The following is a 22,839-nucleotide window of genomic DNA, read 5'->3' as shown; positions in this document are numbered from 1 at the left end:
CACCCTCTGAGGTTTGTGGACTTATGCATATTCTCATGAAGTTGAGCTTGCTTCACTTCTTTCGCCAATGAGCTTTAGTTAGACAGGTCTCTGCTGGCACTATGAATGGACAATGACTCATGATTTTAAACTTTAATCAGAATTAAGCAGAAGCCCTTTGCTGCTTCCAAAGGACAAGGCTCTCTCTTTTCCTCTACTCTCTTAGGAATTTTGGTTCCAGTTGAGTTAATGCCTATCAGCTGGGGAATGGCTGAACAAGTTATGGTATCCGAATGTAATGGAATACTATTTTTCCGTAAGAAATGATGAGCAGACAGATTTCAGAAAAATCTGAAAAGTTTTACATGAACTGATGCTGAGTGAAGTGAGCAGAGCCAGGAGAACATTGTACAAGTAACAACAACATTGTGTGGTCAATTTTGACAGACTTGGCTGTTCTCAGGATTGTAATGATCTAAGAATTCCAAAAGACTCATGATGGAAACTGCTATCCACATCCAGAGAAAGAAGTATGGAGTCTGAATGCAGATTGAAGCATACTATTTTCTCTTTTTTTTCTTTCTCGTGGTTTTCCCCTTTTGTTCTGATTCTTCTTTCACAATATGATTAATGTGGAAATACGTTTGATATGACTGTACTTGGATAGCCTATCAGATCTTGGCGAAGGGAAAGGGGCAGGAGGGGAAAAATTTTAGAACTCAAAATCTTTTAAATGTGAATGTTGAAAACCAAAAATAAACAAATAAATAAAAAGAGCAAAAAAGAAAATAAAAGAACTTTGGTTTCATCTCTTAATCAATCAATAACCGTGTATTCGATACTTATTTACACCATCAAACTAACTGAATTTTATTAACCAGATTGAGTTCAGTGGTTTGCGCCTATACTTTAAATGAGGACATCCTCCAGAAGAGTGTTTATTACGAAACGAGGCTCTCATAAACAATATTCAATCATGAATCACATTTTTACCATTTCACAATTGACTGAATGAGGTAGAACAGTGGTGTCACTGTGGGAGATTACTAAATATATATAATCATCCCTGGAGACTGCATGTTGACTTGGAAAACCACATGTTAGCATTATCTACGTTCTATTATATTTTTATTTATTTTGCTAAATATTTCCCAGTTACATTTTAATCTGATTCAGGCCCCACTCACTGACACTTCCAACCAGAGAACATAATCAATAAACATTTATTAAACACCTACTCTATGCCAAGCACTGTGGTAAGAACTGGATACTACTGTGCCTATAAATTGCGGATTACGGCAAAATATTTGGTTAGACGAGCAAAATGTTGCCTTGCTGACTTGTGTTCAACAAGGTTTTCCATCCATCCATTAGACTCATTTAGGATTGCTTGAAAGATGTAGCAGAAATAGCGCTGATTAATAAAACTGTCAACAGGGATATAGGGGCTCACTAAAGGTACATTCCACCTCGGTAAGGAGACCCAGTGCAGAGTGCAAAGTGAAGAGGGATTGTCCATGGGATGGTCCTATCTTCAGAACATTGTATCAAGTCTCAGGACATTACAGGGCTTCCTGGAAGATATCTATAATAGCCCAAAGGAGTCTGGCATGACTAGCCACATGGGAAATAACTAAGGGAATGAAGCACGTCAGTTGTTGAAGTGACAACATGTATTTCAACATAGAACTTGTGGGGCTATCTGGGAAAGACTGAACTAACTGGCTTAAGTCAGGCCCAGAGTTGAGCAGCAGAAAAGTGGGCTAGACTGTTGTGAGGAAATTGCAAAGGCCTTTCAATGACCCTAAGCTTCTCATGAAGGCAAAGGGCCATGTTTTTTGGGTGGTAATTGGGGTTAAATGACTTGCCCAGGATCACACAGCTAGTATGTGTCTGAGTCTGGATTTAAATTCAAGTCCTCCTGACTCCAGGGCTGGTGTTCAATCCGCTGTGTTGCCTAGATGCCTCCTCCCCCCCATATTTTTAATACTAATATTCTACTTATATTGCCCTGTGCCAGCAAGACATGGAATACAACAGTCTCTGAAGAAATAAAAATGAACACTGTAGAAGGTAGTGGAAAAGTACATAGAAGCCATGTACTCTAATCCCCTCATTTTACTTATTGAGGAAACTGAGGTAGCACACAAGTTGATTTGGACTGCTTAACTCAAAGTGCAAATATTCTAGGTGCCTCAGGTATCAATCACATGGAATATTGTTGTAGGCCAGGACATTGGTAGAACTGGGGAGACTTGGGCTGCTTGCACCTTCCTCAGCATGTTCCTAGAATGCCAGCTACAACTATAATGAGCAAAGAATTTAAGGAGCCCACCTGGGGTAGTTAGAGATCATTCTGCCCCAAAGTAGATGGATCTGGGACCTAACTGTGGGGCATTGAGACAAGGGTAGAAAATCGGGCAAGCAGTTGTTCATAGATGCTCTTCTGGATTATTCTCTTGTCTCTAAGTTTTTTGACATGGAGCTCTTCTATCTGCCCAATTGTCCCTTCCCAGTCCTATTTGCTGGATCTTAATTCAGATCATGCCCACTGTAAGCGTCGCCCAGTCCTGGGTCTTCTCCACCATACTAAGTCATTTCATGACCTCACCAGCTCGCCCTGGATTCAGTTATAGCTATAAAAATGATACTCTCATTCGCTCGTGCAGCCCTAGCCTTTCTTCTGGCAGCGAGGTGCCACAGTGGGTAGAGTATTGGGCCTGGAGTCAGGGAGTCCTGAGTTCAAATCGGACCTCAGATACTTACTAGCTGTGTGACCTTAGGCAAGTCACTTAACCCTGTTTGCCTCAGTTTCCTCATCTGTAAATGAGCTGGAGAAGAATACAGCAAACCACTTCAGGATCTTGGCCAAGAAAATGCCAAATGGAGTCACAAAGAAGCTGAGATGACTGAACAACATAACCCTTTCTCCTGACCTGTAGGGTCAGATTTCCGACTGCCTCTTAGATATGTCCAGCTCAATCTCCCCTAGAAATCTTAAACTCAGTATATCTGAAACTGGACTCACTGTCTTTCTTCCCAAACCTTCCACTCTTCCTTACTTCTCTGTTGCCAGAGGGGACCTCCCAGTCATCCAGGCTAGGTGTCATCCTTGCCTCCCCACTCTCACTCCCCATATCCAATCTGTTGCCAAGTCCTATGATTCTACCTTTGTAACTTCTCTCCCTTATTCTCCTCCTTCACTCCTCTGACATCACCACCATCGTGGTACTGTTCCTCAGCATCTCATAACTAGACTATTTCTATAGCCAGTCTGTCTCTTGTATTGATGATGCATTTTTTGTTTTAGTATAATCAAGTGCCTCTGATAGAATAATGTGATTAAAGATCTTCCCCATCCATTAATGGTTTTAATTTTAATTCTTTATTAGCTAGTGATGCTGACCGCTCTGCCCTTCCTAGCACAAGACACATCATCTCTTCAACTCTGTGCATTTTTAGCAGCTGTCCCCTATACATGGAATGTTCTCCTTTTTCATCTCTACCTCACAATTTCCCTGGCTTTCCTCAAGTGCCAACTAAAATGCCACTTTTTGCAAGAAACCTTTCCCTCTTAAAGGGCAGCCAGGCAACACAGTAGAGTGGTGGGCTTGGAATCAGGAAGACTCACCTTCCTAAGTTCAAATCTGGCCTCAGATGTTTACTAACTGTGTGACCTGGGCAAGTCACTTAGCTCTGTTTGCCTCAATTTCCTCACCTGTAAAATGAACTGGAAAAGAAAATGGAAAACTACTCCAGTATCTTTTGCCAAGACATAAAGAGTTGAACCCCACTGAACTGTAGCTCAGACAGGGCCCAGCAAAGGATAAACCCAGTTAGAAACTAAGCTGATGTCCTCCTATTGAGGAATGGCCCAACAAATTTTGGAATATGAGTGACATGGAATTGTATTGTTCCATAAGATAATGATGAAACAATGGAAGTTGGAAAGACTCTAAAGAACTGTGGTGCATAGATTGCTGGACTTGGAGTCAGAAAGATTCAAATTTGAATCCTACCTTAAGACACTAGCTGTGTGACCTTGGACAAGTCATACAAATTCTCTCTGTCTTAGTTTCTTTCTCTGTGAAGTGGGATTCACAATAATGGAATTATTGTGAAAATCACATGAAATCATTTAAGTAAAATTCTTTGCAAACCTTAAAGCACTGTGTAAATGCTAGCGCTCCTCTTCCTCCTCCTCCCCTGACCGATACAGAGCAAAACTGATAGCAATTAACACAATGACAACATTGTAGAGAGGAGCAACCTTGAAAGACAGAACACTGATTAATACAAGGATAAACTGCAAGCAAAAAGAATAAAAATGAAACACATCACTCACCTCCTGACAGAGGCGATAGAAGTGGAATGCAGGAGACATTCTGACGCATGGCAGATGGAGGGATTTGTTTTGTCAGCCTATACAGCCATGCTTTGGGGACATTGACTTTTGAGGGGGTTTTCTCCCTCTTGGACAGGAGAGGGGAGGTTGGTACGCTGTATCCTTGCTGAATAATCTTTCCCTGCTCTGAATATCCTTTTCGGGTCATGGTTCAATAAACTTCCTTTTGTTAACGGTTAATTTATTGAAAGGGTTTACAAGTGTCATTTTGTTCCAGTCCTGAAACTGAGGTCCCAGACCAGCTTGAGGCAGGCTTAGCCTACTCTATGGTACCCTCTGATGGGCAGGGAGGATACTGGGGTCTTTGGGAAAACCAGCACGTGTTGTTTGCCAAAAAGCACAAGTGTTCGCTTGCCAAAAAGACTATTTTATGGAGAACTCACATGGGGCAGGCGATCACATGGTGGCCAGAAGAAGTGATACAAGGACACTCTCAAGGTCTCTCTCAAGAACTTCGGATTTGATTGTCCAACATGGGAGACACTGGCACAGGATGGTGTGCCCACATCAGAAAGGGTGCTGTGCTCTATGAGCAAAGCAGAATTGAGACAGCACAAAGGAAAGGTAGGATGTGCAAATTTGGAGTATCCACTCCAAAAATTCACATGGACTATCTGTGCCCAACCTGTGGTAGGGCATTTCAAGCTCATATTGGTCTGATCAGTCACTGTCAGACACATTGAAATTTCACTTTGTCATGGTGATGTCATTTTGGTCCTCTTTGAGAACCAACCAACCAAATCAACATGTGTTGTTGCACTAGACTGGTGACTTGAGGACAGCCCTACCTCGTGGTCAAATTATATACTACATCCACTTGCAGGTCAATTTAGTTACAGTCAAGATCCATTGGCTTTAGAATTCTAATTCTACTACATTTCTGTGTGAATACAAAAATTTATATGCTGTCTATATGATGATACACTAAGCTATGTGCTTTTTAACAAGGGAAATGCTCACACAATATGATGACATCTAAAGAAAGAACTATAGAGTCTGAATGCAGAACAAAGCATACTATTTTCACTTTTCTTTTAGTTGTTTTTCCTTTCTCAAGGCTTTTCCCTTTTGTTTTGATTCTAATTTCACAAAATGACTAATGTGGAAATATGTTTAATATGATTATGCATGTGTAGCCTATATCAGATTACTTGCCATCTTGGGGAAGGGAAGAGGAGGGAGAAAAAAAATTGGCATTCAATCTTATAAAAGTAAATGTTGAAAGCTAAAAGAAAAATAAATTAAAAAATTTAAAAAATGTGGTAATGTCATTGAGAAAAAAAGTAGCATTTCTTCAGAATGTTGGCCCCAAAGCAAACGCCAGACTCCAGCAACACATGTTGTGTTACTTGTTGAAACGTATACATCCTGTTATGTGAGATGTAATGTTTCTTCATTTGTAACTATTATAATTCATGGTACATAGTATGGCATAAAATGTAGCCTGTGGCCCTATCTTGTTTACCTGTAGGATCTGGATGATAATGATTAAGAGAATGGCAGACGAGTTCCTGGAAAGGAGGAGGAGAATTATCTAGCTCACAGGAGAGAATACTTACTTGTAATGGTCAGAAGTCATATGATAAACAAAATGTAAATGGAGAGGATAGAAACTAAATGCTATGGGATTATAAAATTAATTCAAGGAGAGATATGGAAGGAACTTTTTTGCAAAGGTAGGGATATGAATATTTTATGCTAGTGGTTTTTTAATGGGTTAGTTTTGCTGAGTTTTTCTTTGTTATAAGGGATGGTTTTCTGGGAGAGGGAGAGGAAAAGGATATATTGGAAAATGAAGTTGATGGAGAAATCAGATACATTTTTTTTAAAAAAGAAGTCATATAGATTGTGATGAAATATTATTGTGCTATAAGAAACGACAAGCAGGATGATTTCAGGAAAACCTGGAAAGATTTACATGAACTGATGCAAAGTGAAGGACCAGGAAAACGTTGTACATAATAAGAACAATACTGTAGGATGAGCGACTGTGAGTGACTTAGCTATTCTCAACAATACAATGGTCCAAAACAACCCCAAAAGGCTAATGATCAAGTATATTATCTGCCTCCCAAGAAAGAACTGATATTGTCTGAAAACAGACTGAAGCATGCTACTTTTCTCTTTCTTTCATTCTTTTTTATTTGAGTCTTTTTGTACAAAATGACTAATATGGACATGTTTTACATGATTGCATATGTATAACCTATATCTCGTTGCTTATCTCCTCAGGGAGGTGGAAGGGGAGGGAGGGAGGAAGGCATAGAATTTGGAACTCAAAACTTAAGAATAAAAAGCAAGTGTTAAAAATGTTTTAACATGTAACTGGGAGAAAAAATAGAATATATATTTTTAAAAAGAAGTCCTATGTGGGGGGACAGGGGGATGGAGGCAAAAAGCTGATCTGCAGAGTTGGCCTCCTCTCTTTCTCCTATTGACCTTGGATTTTGACTTACAGCCCTCCAGGAGGTAGACTAATCTGCAGGCAAGTATTTGCAGCTTGTGGAACGGAAGAGAAGGGGAGGAGGCTGTCAGCTCACCGTCTCAGGGTCATGGGCTTATTTCTAAACAGGGAAAGGGGAGGGCAGAGCAGTGGAAATTAGTCTCTGTCTTGAGCTTGACAGACCCCTGAGATTTACCACAGCTGGCAGTCTTGGCAGTGAGCAAGCATCCAGGCAGCTTCTGTCTCTGACCCTTCTCCAAGATCAAGGCTTGTCCTCCAGGGGTGTTTTCCCATTGTCTCACTTACCAGACACTCAAAATTGTGACCTTTACAGGTGTTGCCCGGGCCACTCCTATCTACTTCATGGAATCCTGCAAGTCCAAATTCAAGGTCATCAGGAAGCAGCCCAGCCTGGATGGCAGCTTACAGATCTTGTCCCTTTCTTCCTATCATGTGACTCCTGACAAGCATTCCCGGACTAACACCTCCTGCTGAGGGGAAAGTGGCAATTACTCTCTCATATGCTGGAAACTGGCCTGCCAGTTCTTTTTCTGAAACACACCAGGAGTAAATGGTAATTCAGACAGATAGGGCTTGGCACGGGCACAAGCCACAAAAGTATGGTTGACTCTCTAAAAAGCCTACGTAGAAATGGCTACAGAACTCCTATAGCCATCCTGTTGCTACCAGGGGATGTGGATATTATTGCTAAGGAGATCAGTCAAAAAAAATTTTTTTTAATTAATAATTCACTCTCCTAAAGAACAGGGATTCTCCCCCGGAGAAGATGGCGCTGCGAGCGGCCAGGAGCGTGCGGGTCGCGGCCTCGTCCCTGTGGGCAGTGGTCGGGGCTGAGACCTCCGGACCCCCAGCCTCCCTCGCAGCCGGCCCCGCGCGCCTGCGGGTCCGCCCCGGCCCGGGCTCCCCTCCCTTCCTCGGGGCCGCCGCCTCCCGGGGCCTCTGCACCAGCGCCCTGCGACTCGCGGTTCGAAAATTCACAGACAAGCATGAATGGATAACAATTGAAAACGGTATTGGAACTGTGGGAATCAGCAATTTTGCACAGGAAGCATTGGGAGATATAGTTTATTGTAGTTTTCCAGAAGTTGGAACAAAATTGAACAAACAAGATGAGTTCGGAGCTTTGGAAAGTGTGAAAGCTGCCAGTGAACTCTATTCTCCTCTATCAGGAGAAGTAACTGAAATTAATGTAGCTCTTGCAGAAGACCCAGGACTTGTCAACAAATCTTGTTATGAAGATGGTTGGCTGATTAAGATGACTCTGAGCAACCCTTCAGAACTTGATGAACTGATGAGTGAGGATGCATATGAGAGATACATAAAATCTATTGAGGATTGAACATTGGACCCCCAAATAAATTAGCACAAGAATACAGCCCAGTATAGTTTTGTCCTAAATTAGGGGTATATGGAAGATTAGCAACTTTAACACTTCTGAAACAACACCATGGCATGGAAAAGAATCTTAACTACTCAGAAATGACTGGATAAAAATGCTTTTTACTATTTGCACCTTTTGCACAACTTCTTTCTTGTAATTTCAAATTAGTGTGTCTGGTTCTGAATTCATCGCATCATGTTTGGCAAAAATGAATTCTAAGACCGTGTACTTCAGAGCTAGAATTTTATCTGTAAAAAGCCTTAAATCAGTAATGGTATAATGGCCAACTCCATCCATCACCAGTTGTGTTCAGAATACATTTGGTTTTCTGTCCATGGGAATAATTTACTGAGATTGGTTAGCTGGCTGGTGTCAGATGCTGTACGATACCAACTTAATTTTAATAAACTGCTTGGCTGAAGCTATTTTTACAGATGAGGCTTCAACCTTGCAGAATAGGTAATAAAATTTAATAAACTTTTTAAAAACCTTAAAAAAAAAAAAGAACAGGGATTCTTCTTAATCTTTTTGTGTGTCATAGACCCCTTTGACAGTCTAATGACACCCTGAAATCTATCCACTGATCCCTTAGTGTTCTCTTGACCCCAAGTTAAGAATATTTGACGGGGTACAACAACCTCACAACAAGCCTGTGAGATAAGCAATACAGATATTATACCAATTTTATAGATGCAGACACTGAAGATCAGAGAGGTACAGTGACGAATCCATGGTCACCTAGCTGTGAAGTATCCCATACCTGAACCTAGAGTTTCTCAATCAGAGGTTATTGCCCTGGTTTACCACGGTGCCTCTTTAACCCATGATCCAGGCTCTTTGTTTTGGAATAGTCCCAGAACTCATGCTAGGAAGATTTAAGTCTTAGTCAGACTCAATTCATAGTTAAATTATACTTAATAGTTGGGCCCTGAAGTGCCTGACCATTTACTTTGGCCATGGATCTGCTGGGACCTTCCTCTGCCTAAGGGCAATTGGTGATTATTCCAGTTGCTGATAATAATATTAATAATAAGAGTTTCTATGGCATTTTAAGGTTTACAAAGTGCCTTCCAAATATTATCTCATTTTATCCTCACAATAACCCTGGAAGATAGGTGCTATTATTATTTCTATTTTACAGTTAAGGAAACTGAGGCAGTTAAATGACTTGCTGAGGGTCACAACTAATATGTGTCAAAGATACAATTAGAACTCAGGTCTTCCTGACTTGAAATCCAGTGCTGTAGCCACTGCCTCACCTAAGATGCGTATTGACACTGTTGAGGACCACAAATGTATCAGTCAAATATCTGTATTAAGCTATTTATCCAACACCCTCATTACTATGCTAAAAGAGTTTTTAATTTTCTCTTCTTTTGTTCCTTTGTGGCCTGTTGATATGTGTGTGATTCAGGAATTGCTCAAATGAAAAGAGAAGTCCAGTGGAAAAAGTCCTGTGCTTCGAGGTGGCAGATCTGTGCTCCAGTGTTGGCTTTCTTGCTAAGTAGCTCCACCATGACTTTGAATGAGGTCAGTTCACCTCTTGAGGATTCAGTTACTTCCCCTGCAAAATGACAGGGCTGGAACAGATGACTTCTTTTATACTTTCCAGCTCTGAATTCTATGGTCTTATAATAGTGTATGGAAGCATTCTGCCAACTTTTAGGGTCACTTATACCACTTCCCCTGACATTTAATTCCATTGAACAAATCTAAGTTGTGGGAGACTTTAGAAGGATGGAAATCATGGGTGTGACATCTGTGGGCTCTGCTTATGACATTTGGGGCACCAGAATATTCTGCAGGGTAAGCAATCCAAAGTAGTTTGCTGCTTTTCTTTCTTCTTAAAATTTTTTTAAAATATTATTATATTTTTTAATTTGATATTTTATTTCCCCATTTCCTCAAGCTAGGAAGATTTAAGTCTTAGTCAGACAATGTGGCCAGCCCATGTGGCCAGTTAATTTCCCCAAATATTTTACATTTTATTATATAAAAATATTTTATATTCTATTTCATGCAAAGACAATTTTTAACATTCTTTTTAAAAAATTTTGAACTCCACATTTTCTCCCTCCCTCTCTCTCTCCCTCCTCCCTCCCTGAGACAAAAAGCAATTTGATATAGGTCATACATGTTCAGTCATAGAAAACATATTTTCATATTAATAATGTTGTGAGAGAAAACACAGACCTAAAGGTAAAAAAACACACCAAAGGAGAAAGAAAGTGAAAAATAGAGCACCTTGATCTGTGAACTGCCTTTCTTAAGCCTACAGAAAGACAGAGAGATCTTACGTATTAGTTATTTAGTGAGGGACTGCAATAATTGCCCATTAGGTGATGCTCCCCTTAAGCCCCAGGTCAGTAACTGTTTCAGTTTCTTTCTGTGACCTTCCAGTAGATCCTTCCTAAAGGTCGAAATATTCTCACTGTTCACCAGAGAGTGTTCAGCCTACAACAGCTGGGGCTGCTTCCCCTCACTAAGCAGTTCAAACTGACATTAGCTGGGTTTGAAGTTATCAGAAGACTGAAATGCAATATTACTCAAAATATAAAAAATATGACATCTGTAGCTCCCCCTCCTGATGAGGTTTAAGGGGGTCATAAAAAGACCATGAAAAGACCAGAGCACTGGGAGAGGGTTGTCTGGAATGAATTCACGGACTCAAGTATTATTTAAATCAAGGTGGCAAGGGTTTATTGTAATGCCATTACTTGCTTTCACTGAAGAACTTGCAACTTAACAGAAGTGATGCTAATGATGCTAATGATTATATAGGATATAGGAAAGATTATATAGGGAATTTCTGGCAGAAATGCTAATTAGGTGATAACTTACAACCTTGATCACAGGTGTCATTTACTACTGGAAACCAAGGGAAGGGGTTTCTCAGGGGTGTATTTTTGGTCTATTATGTCTATAGTAAGATAATTTTGAGAGTTGATATCTATAACTTCACCTCCAGATTGAATAGGATAACTTTGAGAATCAATACATGATAATTCTGTGGTTACAAGACAGTCCTGTTTTTATAAGATCATTTCTTCAGAGGTCAGCTTGTCCTTGTGATAGGGAAAGATAGTTTACTTTAGTGGGGGGGGGGGGGGGGCCATGCTCATAAGTAATTGCTAGGAATAGTGTCCTTGGGCTGGGGTGGAAACTGTCAGGGATAGTGTATTTTGAAGCTATGGGAAAATGTGATCTTGGAATTGGAGTCCAAGCACCTAAGCACCCCATCACTCCCACCTCATGTTTTCCTCTATGTAGAAACACACACACACACATACACACACACATGCACATACACACACATTCATAGGACTCAGCTTCATGGGGAATATGGTGGAGAAAGAAGTTGAATAATTAGGAGTCAGGAAGCTACAGCGGAGTGTGCAAAGGAATGAACATGGCTGGCTTGGGCATTTTCCTGAGAATAGGCATTCCTGAAGGAAATGGCAAAAAAGAAAGGGCCACAGGAGTGGAATGAACTTCCATGGTGAGGATGCTACTTGGCATTGTGGAAAAGGAACCCTGGAGCCAGGAGCTGAGCCTGGGGAGAAATAGGAAGCAAATCAGGCAGTCTGTTTGATTGATTGTTGTCCTTTGTTCTGGAAGAGAACCAAAATGACATCACCATGATACAGTCAAGTTACAGTGTGACCCACTATGGCTGATCAGACCAATAGGAGCTTGGAATGTTCTACAACAGGTTGGGCACAGATAGTCCGTGTGAACATTTGGGGTAGATGCTCTAAATTTGTGCATCTCACGTTTCCTTTGAACTATTTTAATTCTGCTTTGCTCATAGAGCACAGCACCTTCTCTGATGTGGGCATGCCATGCTGAGTGGTCCTGTGCCAGTGTTTCCCATCTCACACAATTTCAAAGTTCTTAAGAGAGACCTTGAGGGTGTCCTTGTATCACTTTTTCTGACCACCATGTGAACACTTGCTCTGTGTGAGTTCTCCATAAAATAGTCTTTTTGGCAGGCATGTTTTTGTATTCAAACAATGTGGCCAGCCCATGTGGCCAGTTAATAAACATTAATTAAGCACCTACTATGTGCTAAGCACTGGAGATTCAAAGAAAGGCTAAAGTTGCCTTTAAGGAACTTACAAATGTAATGAAAAAGGAGGAGAAGCTGAAAAATCAAGGAGGAAAAGAAAAGGAGGAAGGGTACCTAGCAAGAAGGTATAATGTACTTCAGTCAGGTGAAAAATGATTGTTTGCCCTTGTTCTCCTCCTTAAATGGAGAATTTGGTAAGAGATCTTTAATGATCACCCTCTACCCTCCATCCTCTCCAATCAGAGGGAGGGAGGGGTCCCAGGACAGAGGGTGCTGAAAAGCTGTGATTTTCTGAGTTGATTTAATCTTATGTGTGTGTGTGTGTGTGTGTGTGTGATTTTAATGTTTGATGGTCTTTATTTACAACTTTGTTGGCAAAAAAAGGCAGAGGGAAAATTTAAAATGGTTTACAGAGGGCATTCCAGATGATGCTGTCAGTTTAAAGAACCCGCATCTTTAATGTCCATCTGATTAATTATCCAAAGAAACCCAACACTGAATCTACCTAAGTAGTCTATTTATGAAGTACAATGCTCCTATTTTAGGAAGTCTTTTTAAAAAAAATATATAAATACAAAAGAAATCAAATCACTCATTAAAAAGATGCAGCTTAAATGAGGGATATTTTCAATATTCATGTTTTACTTGGTAATAACACATGCCCAATGAAACTCACAAGTTGGAAAAAAGCAGTTATACTTCCTACTTCGATTATTTACAAAATCTGTAATGACTATTATGTTTCAGATTACTTATGACTTACTCTGAACTTACTACAAGGTGTAGTCAAGGTCAGAATAGAGGTGAAAAGGGTGAATTTTTTTTTCTTTTTTTGGAGGAAAAGCTGCCCTCCCCAAATCAGAAAAAGCTGGAAGTGATGAACAAGAAGCATGGTGAGACAGAAAAAAAAACCCCAAAACTCAAATAGTGTGCAAGCATTTTCTTGATGCTATTGAAAACAACAAATATAGCTGGTTTGGGTTTTGCCCTGGAGGTGGTGATAATTGTATGGACTGAGTTGATTTAATCTTGCTGGAAGATAAGTCTCTTATCTTTTAGAATAGTCCAAAGTGAACTTGGGAAAGACTTTAAGATTAGACCTTAGACCCACTTCATAGGGGCCATCTCCCGTCTGATCTATATCTTGCCACTAGACCCAGATGGATCTGGAGGGTCAGATTGAGGCTGGTAACTTTGCAGAGCCCTCCCTCACTTAAATCCAATTCACTTGCATGTCATGACATCACCTCCCTGTCATAGTCTTTTTCTAGAACAAAGGATGAACAATAAATAGTCAGGTGGGGAAATGATATATCCCCAGGCTCAGGGGGAAAATAATAATTTAAATGGATAGGAAGACAATTCTTTTTTCCTTTTTTTTTTTTTTATAAATTTATTTTCAGTTTTCAACAATCACATAGGTTTTAAATTTTCTCCTCCCTCCTTCCCTCCCCAAGATGGCATGCAATCTTATATGGGTTCTACACATACATTCTTATTAAACACATTTTCACATTAGTCATGTTGCATAGAAGAATTAAAATGAATGGAAGAAACCCTGAGAAAAAAATAAAACAAAACATAACAAAAGAGAAAATTATCTGCTTCATTCTGTGTTCTGATTCTACAGTCCTTTCCTTGGATGTGGATGGCATTTTGCATTAAGAGTCCTTTGGAAATGTTTTAGGTCCTTGCATTGCTGTGAAGGGCTAAGGCTATCTGAAATAGTCCTCAAACACTGTGCCTCTTACTGTGTATAATGTTCTCTTGGTTCTGCTTACTTCACTCAGTATCAGTTCATATGTCTTTCCACGTTTTTCTGAAGTTTTATAGTGCAATAAGATTCCATTACATTCATATACCACAACTGGCTCAGACATTCCCCAATTGATGGGCATCCCCTCGATTTCCAGTTCTTTGCCACCACAAAAAGAGCTACTATAAATATTTTTGTACATGTGGGTCCTTTTCCCATGATCTCTTTGGGATACAGACCTAGGGGTGGTATTACTCTGTCAAAGGGTATGCACAGTTTTATAGCACTTTGGGCATAGTTAGGAAGAGAGTTCTTGAGTCAGAGCTACAACTGAATCATAAAATATAATTAGACTAGAAAGCCCAATGTCTTCATTGGACAGTAAGAGCAAAATAGAGCCAGGAAACGATTTACCCAAGGTCACACAACTACTAAGTAATAATGACCCTGAAACCAAGCCTCCTGACTCTTTTCCCTTTACCAGAAAGCCTCAAGCAGATTAAAGTCCTCTCATTTTGTTATTGTCATGCTTTTTTACCACTTCTAGATCCTTCCTTTGTCACTCTTCTTTGGCATACTCTCCCTCAAGGTCTAATAGCTCTTTTCAGAAACAAAGAAGTCCAGGTTAACTGGAGGGAAAAAAAGAAATAAAATGGGAGAAGAAAAGCACTTTGGCTATAAGCTTGGAGGATTATCATTTTGAAGTCAAGAGGGATACATACACAATGATCCCACCCAGGCCATGTGACCTATTGATCCAAGTAAATCCTGGATGGAGCAAGTTCCAGAATGTAAATAAACTCTCTCTATGGACCCTGGACCTTAGTAAGGTTATCTCTCTGCACCTCTGCAAAAGAAAGATGACTGGGCTAACTGCTCAGTTTTATTCAGGGTTTGTGAAAGGGACTCTGCTGAACTTTGGAAAACCACTAAAAAGTCTTTGAACTCCCATAAGCTGTCCCCAGAACTGACCTGGCTCTCCAGCATTTGCAAAATGGTTCTCTGTCTTGTAGACCCTACCACTCCCAATACTGATGGCCAGACTAGGAATATGATGCCTCAGGGAAAGGAACAGTCAGAAGTTGGCAGTTACCACTGCCAACATTCCATGTTACCACTGAGAATATTTCACCAACATAATTAATTAGGTGATGATTCAACAAATTCAATTCAAATCAACAAACATTAAGTATAGAGCCTACAATGTATATCTTCATTGAGGAAGAGAATGGAGATTGATGAAGCCACACGATGAATTCTTAGATTCAGAGTTGGAAGATAATGCTGCTGAGGAAACTAAGGAAAGGCTGTGACTTGCACAGGGTCACACAGATATTGGGATGTGAATCCAGATCCTCCAATTCCAAATTCAACTGTCTTCTGCCAAACCAGGCACTTCATCTTCAATTCAACATGCTTATTTAAGGACCTTCTACTTATAAAGTCCTATGCTTAGTCTGGGAAGTCAAAGATGAAAGAATGTTCCCAAAGAATTTACAATTCATTACAGAGACAAAGGACTATGATATAAGAGAGAATGTGATATTTATGCAAATGAGAGTTCAGTTAAGATGGTAGAGCTAGGAAAGAGGCATTATTAACTTAAGAGTAGAATGGGAGCTCAAGAATGACTTCACAAAAGAAGTGGTGCACAGCTGAACCTTGAAGGAAGAGAAGGTTTCCAATAAGGGGAGATGTGGGAGAAGTCCATTCCAGGTCAAAGGCATGCATATTGGAGCAAAAGCTCAATGGTTGGAAAGGACAAAGGAAAAGAAATACTCTTTTTTTATTTTTGCCTGTAAGTGAAAGAAAGAAGAAAAAGACCTATATGTACACAAATATTTATGGCAACTCTTTTGTCATAACAAAGCCCTGAAATTTAAGGGGGCGCCCATCAATTGGAGGATAGACAGATTATGGTATATTATACTAATATACAATGGAACATTATTGCTCCCATAAGAAATTATGAGAGGAAAGCTTTCAGACAAACTTGAGAAGACTTACATAAACTGATGCAGAATGACATGAGCAAAACTAAGAAAACGATTTATATAATAACATTATAAACAAAAACAACTTTGAAGGATACTGATCAATGCAATGACCAACTACGATTCTAGAATTTGTTTTTATTGATTATTGATGCAATTTATTGATTGCATATTTGTTATAAAGATTTTTTTTAATGCGGGTGGGGGTGAGTAAAAAAGAAGAGGGGGAACAGGGATAAGGTAGCTAAAGAAAGAAAAAGAGAAAAAAAGGGGTTCATTGAAGCAGTTTTTTAGAACAAGAACTCTTTTGCCAGGTAAATTCTGGTGCCAGCTTATGGGGGCTCAAGATATTAGACTTTTTAGTGGTTTTCCAAAGTTTAGCAGAGTTCCTTTCACAGACTTTGAATAAAACTGAGCAGTTAGCCCAAAATGCTTTCAGTTATTGAGCATAATTTTATTTTTTAACATTAAAAATTTTTTGAATTCCAAATTCTCTCCCTCTCTCCAGTCCCTCCTCCACCCAATGAGAAGGCCAATAATACTATACCCATGAGAAGTCATGGATAACATATTTCTATATTATCCTTGCTGCAAAAAAAGCAAGAAAAAATAAAATGAAGAACAATATGTGAAGCATTCTTTAAAAATGCATACAAGAGAAGTCTAGAAAAAAATCAGACAAGCAGGGCAGTTTTGAGAATTACATGTTGAATTTATTATATGTTTTAAAAGAAAAGCAAGTTGTACATAGTAGATTCACAATTTCATGTACAATTCTTTTTCTATTCTACTATACATACATAGAAATGCTCATTTTATTAGGTAATTGTTACAGTTCAGAATAAAAATTTTGAATTAAAAAAAGGTATTATCTGTTGGGTCTCATCTTTTAGACCTTAAAAGCAATTTCCTAATTGTTTACTTGGTAAAGCCAGGTTTTATATAGGTACAAATGTAATGACATAAGTTTCCTTAGCTTTTCTCTTCTTTGTTACCTGCTCTAGAAACAGAATCTACTTGAGAAAAAATTTCATAGATAATTCCTAAGCTAAGAAAGTGTTCCTTCACACATCTACTTGGGATTTGGGAACCAAAAAGGACATTTTGCCTTTCTCAGAAGCTGTTTAGCTTTAGTCTGTCCCTTAAACTGCTTCCAAGGCATTAAAAGGTCATTAGGTGGAGTTGTGAACTGATTCTACCATTCTGGAGAACAATTTGGAATTGTGCCCAAAGAACTATACAATTGTGCATACCCAGCAATACCGCTACTAGATCTGTATCCTAAGGAGATCCTAAGAAAAGAAAAAGAACCCACATGTACCAAAATATTTATAGCGCTCTTTTTGTGGTGGCAAAGAACTGGAAATTGAAGGGATGCCCATCAACTGGAGAATGAATGGATGAATAAGTTGGGGTACATGAATGTAATGGAATACTATTGTTCTATAAGAGATGGTGAACAGACAGATTTCAGAAAAATCTGGGAAGACTTGCATGAACTGATGCAAAATGAGCTGAAACAGGAGAATATTGTACACAGTATCAGCAACATTGTTTGATGATCAACTTTGATAGACTTGACTCTTCAGCAGCAATACAATGATCTAAGATAATTCCAAAAGACTCATGGTGGAAAATACTATCCACATCCAGAGAAAGAACTATAGAGTCTAAATGCAGATCAAAGCATACTATTTTTGATGGGGTTCAGACTCTGGGAGCCTCCTTGAATCTTCCCACTTAATCTGGCCTTTCTTATGCAAATCTAATCTTCCCATTTATTCCAGCAGTGTCAGGGAGCCCATGGGTTTTTCATTATCATTCTATTCAAGTCTCTGTTGCACCCTCCCCCTTGATCCCATCAAAACCTCATTCCCCGGGATGCCGACCACTCCCATCAAGATCTGTATCCATCCTCATACTGCCCCTATCAAGATCTCTGGATTGCCCCACCTGCTTCCCACCTAGGCACCCCCTAGTCTGCCCCATGGTCTGTCTCGTGATGGACTCCAGAGGTTTCCAACCTTTGACCCTCCTTAGATTCCCTCCTTGGACTTCTCCTCAAGATCCTTCCTAGGGGGCGGAGCCAAGATGGCAGAGTAGAAAGACACACATATGCTAGCTCCAAACCCACAGCCCATAAAATATCTGTAAAAAAGAACTCCAAACAAATTCTGGAGCAGCAGAAGCCACAGAACAACGGAGCAGATGAGATTTCTGTTCCAGAGAGCCCTGAAAACAGACACCAAATGTCTGTCATGCCCCGGACCCGGAGTCGAGCCCAGCCCTGCCTTTGCTGCATGGCACCGAGAGCAGCAGATCCAAGCAGGCTTCAGGGATGGACTCTCCAGCAGCCGCGCATTTCCCTCCACCCAGGAGCCCCAAAGGTTGGTGAGAGGATCTTCTCAGCTTGCCGAGAGGGGAGTGGGGTGCCCCCATAACTCAGGCCCCCTTGGGAGGCAGCAGCAGAGGCGGGAGCAGACCAAGGCTCCCCAAGCAGGCAGGAGCTTGGATCCATTGTTGAAGGTCTCTGCATAAACCCCCTGAGGGAATTGAACCCGTGAGGTGGCCCTGCCCCCACCCAAGCACCTGAACTTAATCTCACACTGAATAGCAGCCCTGCCCCCACCTAAAGCCCTGAGGCTGGGAAGCAGCATTTGAATCTCAGACCTCAAGTGCTGGCTGGGTGGATCTGGAGGCCAAGTGGGTGTGAAGAGAATATTCAGAAGTCAAGTCACTGGCTGGGAAAATGCCCAGAAAGGGGGAAAAAAATAAGACTATAGAAGATTACTTTCTTGGTGAACAGGTATTTCCTCCCTTCCTTTCTGATGAGGAAGAACAATGCTTACCATCAGGGAAAGACACAGAAGTCAAGGCTTCTGTATCCCAGCCCACTCAATGGGCTCAGGCCATGGAAGAGCTCAAAAAGGATTTTGAAAATCAAGTTAGAGAGGTGGAGGAAAAACTGGGAAGAGAAATGAGAGACATGCAAGTAAAGCATGAAAAGCAGGTCAACAGCCTGCTAAAGGAGACCCAAAAAAATGCTGAAGAAAATAACACCTTGAAAAATAGGCTAACTCAATTGGCAAAAGAGGTTCAAAAAGCCAATGAGGAGAAGAATGCTTTCAAAAGCAGAATTAGCCAAATGGAAAAGGAGGTTCAAAAGCTCACTGAAGAAAATAGTTCTCTAAAAATTAGAATGGAACAGATGGAGGCCAATGACTTTATGAGAAACCAAGAAATCACAAAACAAAACCAAAACAATGAAAAAATGGAAGATAATGTGAAATATCTCATTGGAAAAACAACTGACCTGGAAAATAGATCCAGGAGAGACAATTTAAAAATTATGGGCCTACCTGAAAGCCATGATCAAAAAAAGAGCCTAGACATCATTTTTCATGAAATCATCAAGGAAAACTGCCCTGATATTCTAGAACCAGAGGGCAAAATAAGTATTCAGGGAATCCACAGAACACCACCTGAAAGAGATCCAAAAAGAGAAACTCCTAGGAACATTGTGGCCAAATTCCAGAGTTCCCAGGTCAAGGAGAAAATATTGGAAGCAGCTAGAAAGAAACAGTTCAAGTATTGTGGAAATACAATCAGGATAACACAAGATCTAGCAGCTTCTACATTAAGGGATCGAAGGAAGTGGAATAGGATATTCCAGAAGTCAAAGGAATTAGGACTAAAACCAAGAATCACCTACCCAGCAAAACTGAGTATAATACTTCAGGGGAAAAATTGGTCTTTCAATGAAATAGAGGACTTTCAAGCATTCTTGATGTAAAGACCAGAGCTCAAAAGAAAATTTGACTTTCAAACACAAGAATGAAGAGAAGCATGAAAAGGTAAACAGCAAAGAGAAGTCATAAGAGACTTACTAAAGTTGAATTGTTTACATTCCTACATGGAAAGACAATATTTGTAACTCTTGAAACTATTCAGTATCTGGGTACTGGGTGGGATTACACACACACACATGCACACGCACACGCACACACACACGCACACATAGAGACAGAGTGCACAGAGTGAATTGAATAGGATGGGATCATATCTTAAAAAAATGAAATCAAGCAGTGAGAGAGAAATATATTGGGAGGAGAAAGGGAGAAATGGAATGGGGCAAATTATCTCTCATAAAAGAGGCAAGCAAAAGACTTATTAGTGGAGCGAAAAAGAGGGGAGGTGAAAGAAAAACATGAAGTTTACTCTCATCACATTCCACTAAAGGAAGGAATAAAATGCACACTCATTTTGGTATGAAAACCTATCTTACAATACAGTAAAGTGGGGGATAAGGGGATAAGCAGGGTGGGGGGGATGATGGAAGGGAGGGCATGGAGAGGAGGGAGCAATTTGAGGTTGACACTCATGGGGAGGGACAGGATCAAAAGAGAGAATAGAAGCAATGGGGGACAGGATAGGATGGAGGGAAATACATTTAGTCTTATACAACACAACTATTGTGGAAGTCATTTGCAAAACTACACAGATTTGGCCTATATTGAATTGCTTGCCTTCCAAAAGGAAGTAGTGGGGAGGGAGGGAGGAAGAGAAGTTGGAACTCAAAGTTTTAGGAACAACTGTCGAGTACTGTTCTTGCCACTAGGAAATAAGAAATACAGGTAAAGGGGTATAGAAAGTTATTTGGCCCTATGGGACAAAAGAGAAGATGGAGACAAGGGCAGAGAGGGATGATAGAAGAGAGAGCAGATTGGTGATAGGGGCAATTAGAATGCTCAGTGTTTTTTGGGGGGGAGGGGACTAAAGGGGAGAAAATTTGGAACCCAAAATTTTGTGAAAATGAATGTTAAAAGTTAAATAAATAAAAAAAAGAAAAAACAAAACAAAAAAGATCCTTCCTAGACCCCTCCTCCTTTCACTTTGGACTACCAGACATCCCTCCTTCCTCCCCTCCCCCCCTTCCCTCCTATACTCTTTCCTGTATTTGAGTTCCATCTTGCCTCCATGCAGGCGTTCAGATTCAATCCAGCTCAGACTCTGTCTAGCTGGGATTCTATCTGGCCAGCTTGTGAATACAAATGTCACAAATGCTTAGGCTCCTTAAGAGGCAACCCAATTTGGTGAATCTTTAATAAACTTTGTTTTCTTTGGCTTTAAGAAGGCTTGAGTCGAATTCATTCGAGCACGACCCGCACTGTCGGTATTTTGGGGTCCACCATCACCCCTCAACCTCGTCATTTTCACCTTTGTTTTTGTTTTTTCTTTCTCTTGGTTCTTCTCTTTTGTTCTGATTCTTCTTTCACAACATGACTAATGTGGAAATATGTTTAATCTAATTGTACATGTATAACCTATGTCAGATTGCCTGCCATCTTGGGGAGGAGGATAGGAAGGAGAGCAGGATTAAAAAGATTAGAACTAAAAATCTTATAAAAGTGAATGTTGAAAACTTTCTTTACATGTAATTGTAATTTTTTTCCATATTTGGAATTTAGGAAATAGTTGTACAAGTGGTTTTGATTCTCTTAGATGACACAAGACATCTTTTAGATGTTTCATAAAATGAGACTTTTTGTATGTTAATGTATAAAAAAATTTAAACAAGGTTATTTTCAATTTGAAAATTTTGTATAGTTAAAAAATGCTTCTGTTGGTATGGTGCCACTGCAACTTTAGGGCAGAGTATATATTTAGTTAAACTATTCAGTTAATTAAGAAATCCCTAAATCTTTTATTCTCAATGACATTTGTAATTATAAATAAATTGACCTATGAAAAAAACTAGCTACTTCCAGAAAACCATTCATGGATATTTTTGGATGTGTGTAACCTTGGCATGATGAAGTCTCCTGAATTGTTATTAGCACATGATATGTGAATTACTAACCTTATCCTTACATTCTTAATAATTCAAATTTTTTAAGCAAAGGCAGGAGTAGGCAGTGGATGGATGGATGGATGGATGGATGGATGGATGGATGGATGGATGGATGATTTGAAGCCTAAATAAATTGGATCTGGAATTGGCAGAAACAGTTATATAAATCTCAGAGCGTAGTTCCAGCTCTGCCTTTTGAAGTTGGAAGAGGCATTTCCTTTCTCTGGATGTCCTCATATTATTCATCTGAAAAAAAAAAGGGATTTGGAATAGAAACTCTTTAAGATTTCTTCTAGTACTAATCTTCAGCGTGATCCTCTGACAGGTTTAGACAAGCAATTTTAGTCACTCTCCTTGGTACTTAACTTTAAGTATGGTAATCCTCAGTTTGACCAGCAGAGGGCGATTGGCCATTACAGAGGCAAGAATTTCATTTTTTCAACAGACATTTAATGTGCACCTGCTATGGGTTTAACCATATACTAGGCATTGTGGGGAATACAAGAAGAGTTTAACACAGGATGCCTGTATTCAAGGAGCTTACAACCTAATTGGAGAAGCAAAGCACGTGAAAAGTTAAATAGCATTTAGTCATGTCCAACTCTTCTTGACTCCACTTGGGGTTTTCTTGGTAGAAATACTGGAATTTCTTTCCTCAGCTCATTTTACAGATCAGGAAGGTGAGGCAAATAGGTTCAATGCCTTGTCCTGGGTCACACAGGTAGTGTCTGAGGCCAGATTTAAACTCAGGCAGGAAGATGAGTCTTCTTGACTTTAGACACAGTGTGCTATATACTGCACCACCACTTATGGAGTGAGACTTCTGTTATGCTGTGACACTGTTTCCCAAATTTGGCATTCTGCCTGCCACCTGTGTATCTTTGCTCAAGATGCACCCCATACCCCACCATTATTGTATATATTCCCTCCTCATCTCTGC

At 40.0% G+C, this 22,839-nt stretch overlaps 1 protein-coding gene across 1 annotated transcript; it reads left to right on the top strand.

Annotated features, from left to right (window-relative positions):
• Positions 1 to 7,599: 7,599 nt before the first annotated feature.
• LOC140499743 (glycine cleavage system H protein, mitochondrial-like) lies at positions 7,600 to 8,631 on the top strand. Its single transcript, XM_072601570.1, has one exon. The coding sequence runs from the start codon at positions 7,615 to 7,617 to the stop codon at positions 8,185 to 8,187; it is 573 nt and encodes a 190-aa protein (XP_072457671.1). The 5' UTR covers positions 7,600 to 7,614; the 3' UTR covers positions 8,188 to 8,631.
• Positions 8,632 to 22,839: the final 14,208 nt, after the last annotated feature.

The sequence above is a fragment of the Notamacropus eugenii genome, chromosome 1, assembly GCF_028372415.1.
Source record: "Notamacropus eugenii isolate mMacEug1 chromosome 1, mMacEug1.pri_v2, whole genome shotgun sequence".
In the NCBI taxonomy this organism is placed as follows: domain Eukaryota; kingdom Metazoa; phylum Chordata; class Mammalia; order Diprotodontia; family Macropodidae; genus Notamacropus; species Notamacropus eugenii.
The sequence above is the reverse complement of the archived record's forward strand: the minus strand, read 5'-3'. Positions and strand labels throughout refer to the sequence as shown.